A 7394-nucleotide genomic window follows, 5' to 3' on the forward strand; every position below is an offset into this window, starting at 1 on the left:
AACCCTTTTCATACAGTAGACCCAAAATTATTAAGCAATGTGGACTAAAGTCGCTTCTGGGGCCCCTCCGGGGTTCAGGGCCCTGAAGCTTAAGTTTCATTAGTTTCACAGCACCATGTTCCCAGATTCGATTCCCGGCTTGGGTCACTGTCTGTGAGGAGTCTGCACGTTCTCCCCGTGCCTGCGTGGGTTTCCTCCGGGTGCTCAGGTTTCCCCCCACATGTCCTGAAAGATGTGCGGTTAAGTAATTTGGACATTCTGAATTCCCCCTCCGAGTACCCGAAGAGGCGCTGGAGTGTGGCGACTAGGGGATTTTCACAGTTACTTCATTAACTTACATTAAATAGGTTAATGTAAGACTACTTGTGACAATAAGAAAGATTATTATTATTATTTGGGCAATGCCCGATCAGGAGCGGCCCCTTTTAATTTGTCCCTGAGCTTGTTTCTTTTTAGTATAATTAGCTGATTGACCTCAAAAGAGTTCAGGTGAGTACAGGTTGTGAGTATAAAAGGTGCTGCTCTCTTGTGGACAGGATGGTTCAGTTGTTTGGTATCATGGGGGATTTTGGAGTGAGGGCTTTGGTCCCAGTGCTGGTGTTAGTTGGAGCTGTTTGTTCCTCTGATACTTGGCAACAGTTTCTAGGCCAGAGGTTTCCATGGAGCAGAGTCAAAGCCACCTCTGTGCCTCAGAGACTCCCTCCTCCTCCCTTTGGTTCCCATTTCCGTGTGTCTGAGGGTCAAAGTGTGTCTCCACTGCAGACTGTGATGGTGCAGTGTGCAGAGCACAAGCTGCTGGTCAGGGTCCAGCTGGATTTATTTGGAACCAGGCACCTGATTAAAGCTGCTGACCTGACCCTGGGGGCAGCAGGCTGTCGGCCAACCAAGATCTACTCTCAGAACCACACTGTCCTCTTTGACTATGGGCTCCATGAGTGTGGCAGCAAATTGCAGGTAATGTCAAACCTCAATTCTGGCTCTAAGCTTGGGCTGGAGATTGTTCCACACTCTTCATTCCAGCACTTTGTGAGATGTCATTGATATTGAGGAGATACCGGTCTCCTGTGTCTTAAACCCCCCAAACAAGCTTTCTATTCTGGATTGTACTTTGCTTCCACTGGTCTGAGTCTCTTCAACCCCATTGGTCTGGAAGCTTCTCTTTGGTTCCTCTAAGCTTTTCCTCTTGTTGATTTTCTCTATTTTCCCCCTCCATTTGGGTCAATTGAACAGTGGGTTCAGTCCAGTTTGATCCAATTGGGTTGGGTGCTAATGAATAGAATGAAATGGGAATTTAGATTGATTGGACCCAAGAGGAACTACACTTTCCATTTTCCCAGTCATTGGAATCAATGGGGCCCTGGATCAAAACTGTTCTATTTCCAGGTTAACTTGTGGTTCCTTTTCATGTTAACTGAAGCTGTCCTTTTATTGAATCAATTCCCTGTTAATTGATCCTGGTCTTGTGCTAATCTCTCTTTGTATAATTGGCTGGGGGTTGCTGAGCAACACTAATAGCAAGAGGCCATACAGCCCCTTCAGCCTGGTCCCCATTCAGTAAGATCAGGGCTGGATTTCCCACAACCGCCCATGTCCCTGTCCTCACAACATGATTCCCTTAATTTTTTTTCCAATTTTGAGTTCCCAATTCCTTTTTGTTCCAGTTAAGGGGCAGTTTAATGTGGTCAATCCACCTTGCCTGCACATCTTTTGGGTTGTGGGGGTGAAACCCAGGCAAACACGGGGAGAATGTGCAAACTCCAGTGACCCAGAGCCGGGATCGAACCTGGGACCTTGGTGCTGTGTGGCAGCTGTGCTAACCCCCTTTGCCACCGTGCTGCCCTCTGGATTCCCTTAATGTCCCCAAATAAATTCACAGTCCTGAATATCCTCAGTGACTGAGCATTCCCAGCTCTTTGGGAAAGAGAATTCAAAAGAGTCTGCTAAATGAAGAAGTTCTTAGTCATGTTTATCCTAAATGATTGACACCACTGCCCCCCCTTTCTCCCCACATAGACTCTCCAGCTGGGGCCCAGCAGGCTCATTGCACTGACCCTGTCAAACTCCTTGAATTGTTTTAATTGGATGGGGTGAGTTCATTGTTAACCCTGCTGGAGAACTTTCTCAATTCAGATCAGTTCTTCATTCCTTAACCTGGTGTCTTTCAGATGTCTGAAGATTTCCTGATCTACACCACCCACCTGACCCACAGCCCAGAGTATCATGGATCTGTCATTGTGAGAACGAATGGAGCTGTCGTTCCCATTGAGTGTCGTTACTTTAGGTGAGAATCTTTATTCTAAGATTCACAGCTGCTGGTATTCTCTGAAGTTGTCCTAAAATGACTTTGCTGTCTTTCCAGGAAGGGCAATGTGAGCAGTAACCCCATCAGGCCCACCTGGATCCCATTCAGCTCCACCAGGTCTGGAGAAGGACATCTTTCATTCTCCCTGCACCTAATGAATGGTATGTGATGGGTGGATGGAGTGAGTTCATGTCTTCACTCACTGGGAGTGACCCCCACTGTCTCCAACCCTTGTCCTCTTGTTCTTCAGGTGACTGGCTTACAGAGCGCACTTCCACTGTCTACTACCTGGGTGACCTCATTCACATTGAGGCTGCTGTTTCAATGAGCAACCACATGCCCCTGAAGCTCTACATTGACCGCTGTGTAGCTACTTTGAGCCCAGACAAGGACTCCACCCTGAGATACAGCATTATTGACTATAATGGGTAAGGAGCTCTCTGCTTTCTCCAGCTGCTCCCATCTCACTGGCTTCACTTGATTCACTACCTGTCCCTTTTTAAAATCTATCTTCAGTTGCCTCCTGGACAGCAAAGCTGAGGACTCTTTTTCAACCTTTGTGTTGCCAAGTGGTGAGCAGGAGATGGACAAGCTCCGGTTTGACCTGGATGCATTCCGTTTCTTTGGAGATGACCGTTCCTTGGTAAGAGAAAACTGATCATTGGGGTCTCTGTGTTGGGAGGGAGACATTAAGTAACGACGTGTTGATGTTGCCCTCAGATTTTCATCACCTGTCACCTGAAAGTAACTCCAGTGGATCGGAGAGATTCCAGGAACAAAGCTTGTACTTTCCAGAAGATGCAGAATATGTAAGTGCTCTCGCACTCAGGGGTGGGTTTTGGTGGAGAAGTGATGCACAACCCAGTTGGTTGACTGCTTTGTCTTGTTTAGCTGGACCCCATTGGAGGAATCGAGCATTGACATTTGTGCCTGTTGCCGTATGGGTAACTGTGCCACAAGGGAGCTGCGATTTGGATCCAGAGGAAGGAGAGATCTTGTAGCTGAAGCTGGTAGGACATTGATCCTCTAGAAGTTGGAGATTTCCCCTTTCCCCTCTAACTGGACTGTTTGATATTGCAGAGAGTGAAGTTGGATTGAAGTGGGAGGCTGAGGCCTCACTTGGACCCCTGATCATTCTGGATACTGATGTGACCAACCTGGCAACAGACTCCCTGAATGAGGGAAGGATGCAGGAGAGGTCTCCAGGTGGTGAGTTGGCTGGCTGACTGGTTTCCATTTTCCCCTCCGTGTTTCCTTCACTAACCATTAGCTTCTCATTGGTTTGTAGGTGTGGGGTCTGAGGTGGTCCTGATCGTGACCCTGACTGTGACGGCTGTCTCTCTGATTTCTGCTTCGTTGATCACCTTGTTCCTGTACAGGAAACGCAATCAAACTCTGTTCACCCAGTGATCAAATTAATTATCAATAAAGCAGTGATTCCTTGTCCTTGTGTCTGGGAGCTGATTGGTCTCTGCATTTCGTTGGTCTGAGTCCATGGAAATAATGGCTGGGGTTTGTGCACTGAAAGCTCCAAGAACCACATCTCCTCCTTGAAAGACTCCTCTAATTGAGGGGGTTGTTTTTATGGCGACTGAATAATTTTCTATCTGTTTCAGTCCAGCCACCCCCCGGATAGGGGGAACACTCTGTATTCCCAGGGTGTTCACCCAACCCCCCCCCCCCCCCCCCCCCCCCAGTCTCCCCCTGTGAGGGGGACTTGGTGGAACTGACATGTGCTGATCCCCAGAGACCTGATCTGGTGCCTGAACTTCATTCAGGTCTCTGATGTCTAACTGTTTGTAGGTAAGTAATAACTGCATGCTTTTAATCTGGGCTAATGGCCCTCCAATCTTATTATTCTGCTTTTGAGCTCCCAGAATAAGCGTTTGGGGAATCGAACATTCAAACATCAAAGGAGACATCTTGTTCTGAGCAGGCTTGATGCTGATTGGCCAGAATGAAGACTGGGGCTGAGTTTGAATCTTCCTGTGTTAAAGATTGAGGCTGATCTGAGGTGTTGAAGGATTTGGTAGGCTGGGTCTGCAGAAATAATCCCCTCCAGGGAATTAAGAACCAGGGCAACTGATCCAGTCCATTAAGGTTAAGGGAACATGATGTGAGGCATCGGGGTCAAGATGAGCTTGGAGTGAGCCTGAACAGATTGAGGGACGGAGTTGTTGTGACCAGGTTAGATTCCCAACTTTGGTTGCTTTGTGTGCAGTCTGCATGCTTCCTGTACAGAGTCTGTACATTCTCCTGTCTGGGATTCATCCGGGTGCTCCAGTTTCCTCACTGTAAATTCTTTGACTCTGACTTGGAAGAGATTTTAATACTATACCATATCCCTATTTTGTGTGAAATCACTCTTTGAGTGAGGTATCACTCCCTCAATTGTACAAAATTAAAAGAAAATACTAGGAGTTCCTGTCCAGTATCCTAGACACTGTTGGGGTCTGGTCTGGCATCGTAATAGGAGAGACTGGTGATGTGGGGATTGTTCTTAGAAAAGAGGAAACTTGCGAGACCTAGCACACTTACTCAAAATTGAGGTTAAAATAGTTGGCAAAAGGACTTTCGGGGAAATGAGAAATTTCTTCATGTGTATGGTTAGTGCTGAGTGGCATCAGTAACTCACACTGGATATGTACTTCAAGGGGGTAATTGAAGGGATTGGTGGGGCAATCTGGGTAGCTCTTTCAAAGAGGCAGCAGAGCCAGGATGAGCAGAATGGCCTCTTTCTACACTAGGATTCAAATATTTAATTTTCACAGCAGCTGTATTGTTGCCTATCCACTGGTATATCTTGGAAGTCATTTTTTGATTGACTCAATAGGTTTTCAGATATGGCAATCCCATTTTTGTGGTTAGTAAGTGTCACAAAACGATAGATGAGCAAATAGAAATGCCAAGTAAATTCAGAAGTAAGCAATAGTACAAAACAGTAGTCTGCAGCAAGGTTGAGGTGAGAAAATATTGTTCTTGTGTAGTTCGTAGTTCATTTTATATAATGAAGATCTCTTTAGAGGGGCAGGTTATCAGAGGGAAAGGTGGACAGATAGGATTAAATGTCACAATTTACAGTGCAGAAGGAGGCCATTCAGCCCATTGAATCTGCGCCAGCCCTTGGAAAGAGCACTCTACTTAAGCCTGCACCTCCAACTTACCATTTTGAACATGAAGGACAAGAATGGCCAATCCACCTAACCTGCACATCTTTGGACTGTGGGAGGAAACCGGAGGACCGGGAGATTCTGCACAGATAGTGACCCAAGGTGGGAATTCAACCCAGGACCTTGGTGCTGTGAAGCAACAGTGCTAACCACTATGCTACCGTGCTGCCCTTGCTATGGATTCTGTCCACCTGAGTTCTTGGATAAATCTTCTGAGATGAGATCAGCTATCTGGGCACATGCCAGGGTTTGAATATGAATGAAGCCACTCAGAGCTAGATCAATACCAGACTGGGCTGAGGATTTGATCATCAAATTGTCTGAGAGGAGCAGCCCACCAGAATAGAAATTCTTTCACTGGTTTTGGCATTTGGCAATGGTTAATCTATTGCAGTTGGTATCAGTTAGTGGCGGCCATCGCAATGTAAACTGTACATTATCCATTGAAAGCAATGGCCTTACCTTTCTTGGAGATATTTATCTATATTGGCTTGGGATTTGCTGTTGTAACAGCAAAAATGTCAGTATTTGCACCGCTACAATGCAAGGCTGATAGCACAACTTCCAGTATCTGCACATCCGTAGTTAAATGTGGAAGTTCAGAATGATTCCCTGCTTCTCCACAGGGTTTGCTGTCTCAGTTTTATCATTATGAAGGGGGACAAATCTATCAAATACCAAAAACGTTTTTAAAAAGGGCAGAACTAGTTTTTAAAAAGTTCAAATAAATAGTACGATCTAAATTAAGCTACCAGGAAGGGTCACAGAAAGGAATAGAATAAATGTAACACAGTACTCTCAATTAGGAGCCTCACTGGTCAGGAACTTAACTCTGAAATTTCAATACCATTGAGAAGATCCATACTGATTTCTTCCCCAAGGCCTTTTTCCAAGGAATAGCCAAAATAATTATGCCATTTGTGTGGGCAAGAATCTGTAAGAATACACTGCAGAGAAGAAATATGGAAGGCCGAGCACTTCCGAACCTGCAATACTACCACTGGGAAGCCACAGCCGAGAGAATGAGGGGATGAGTAAGGGAGCCGAGCAAGGAAAGGGTGAAAATGGAGGGGTCCTCCTGTACAGAAACAACCCTCCGAGCCCTAACCAAGGCAGTGCTCCCAACCATCCTGGCAAAGTACACATCCAGCCCAGTGGTGGTAGCTACGTTAAAATCTGGAATGATATGATCGTCTTAAACGAGATGTCCATCATGGCCTACCTATGCGGTAACCACAAATTCCCACCAGCCATGCTTGACGCCATTGTTAAGAAGTGGAGAGAGGTCAGGGGGACGCGAGCGATTAGGGACTTTTACATGGAGGACAGACTCTCAACCATGGACCAGCTGACGGGAAGACTGGAGCTACTGAACGGACAGGAGCTCCAACGCTTGCAAGTCAACACCTTTTACCGCAAGGAGATGGCGAAGTACCCTCGGGCCCTGAGAGAAACATTGCTGGAGGAACTGCTGGATGTGGACAGTATTGAGAAGGGGAAATGTGGGGACATTTAGGGACAGCTGTTAGGAAGGTGAGGACACGATTACATGGAGCAAGACAGACGAGGGAGGACGAACTCGGGACAGACCTAGGTTGGGACTCTGGAGCGAAGCACTGAGCAGGGCGAACTCCACTACCTCCTGCACAAGCCTAAGCCGCATGCAGCACAAAGTGGTGCACAGAGCGCACCTAACCAGAACCCACATGAACAGGTTCTTCCCGGAGGTGGAAGACCAGTGTGAACGGTGCCAGGGAGGCCCGGCCAACCACACCCACATAGGGGAGCAGCAAGGGAGGTACCCAGGGAAAAATCAGGAGGGGACACGGGAAGAGGGGGCCAGAAGCCCCCCCACCCCCCGCCACCAAACAAAACCATAATAAATAATCCTTATTAGTGTCACAAGTAGGCTTACATTAACA

General features: G+C 46.9%; 1 protein-coding gene across 1 annotated transcript; it reads left to right on the plus strand.

Moving 5' to 3' along the window:
- The first annotated feature begins 686 nt into the window (after positions 1-686).
- LOC140411693 (zona pellucida sperm-binding protein 3-like) lies at positions 687-3748 on the plus strand. The gene is made up of 9 exons (XM_072500713.1): positions 687-954; positions 2166-2281; positions 2360-2463; positions 2553-2730; positions 2819-2945; positions 3023-3111; positions 3194-3312; positions 3383-3511; positions 3591-3748. The coding sequence occupies exons 1-9, from the start codon at positions 769-771 to the stop codon at positions 3710-3712; spliced, it is 1170 nt and encodes a 389-aa protein (XP_072356814.1). The 5' UTR covers positions 687-768; the 3' UTR covers positions 3713-3748.
- The last annotated feature ends 3646 nt before the right edge of the window (positions 3749-7394 follow it).

The sequence above is a fragment of the Scyliorhinus torazame genome, chromosome 4 (genome assembly GCF_047496885.1).
Source record: "Scyliorhinus torazame isolate Kashiwa2021f chromosome 4, sScyTor2.1, whole genome shotgun sequence".
In the NCBI taxonomy this organism is placed as follows: domain Eukaryota; kingdom Metazoa; phylum Chordata; class Chondrichthyes; order Carcharhiniformes; family Scyliorhinidae; genus Scyliorhinus; species Scyliorhinus torazame.

What these genes read in the sequence shown, in the direction of transcription:
- LOC140411693 (XM_072500713.1), top strand. Translation starts at nt 769, where the DNA reads ATGGTGCAGTGTGCAGAGCACAAGCTGCTGGTCAGGGTCCAGCTGGAT. An exon ending in AGATCTTGTAGCTGAAGCTG is followed by an intron (nt 3,313 to 3,382) that starts GTAGGACATTGA and finishes TTGATATTGCAG; the next exon opens with AGAGTGAAGTTGGATTGAAG. An exon ending in GCAGGAGAGGTCTCCAGGTG is followed by an intron (nt 3,512 to 3,590) that starts GTGAGTTGGCTG and finishes ATTGGTTTGTAG; the next exon opens with GTGTGGGGTCTGAGGTGGTC.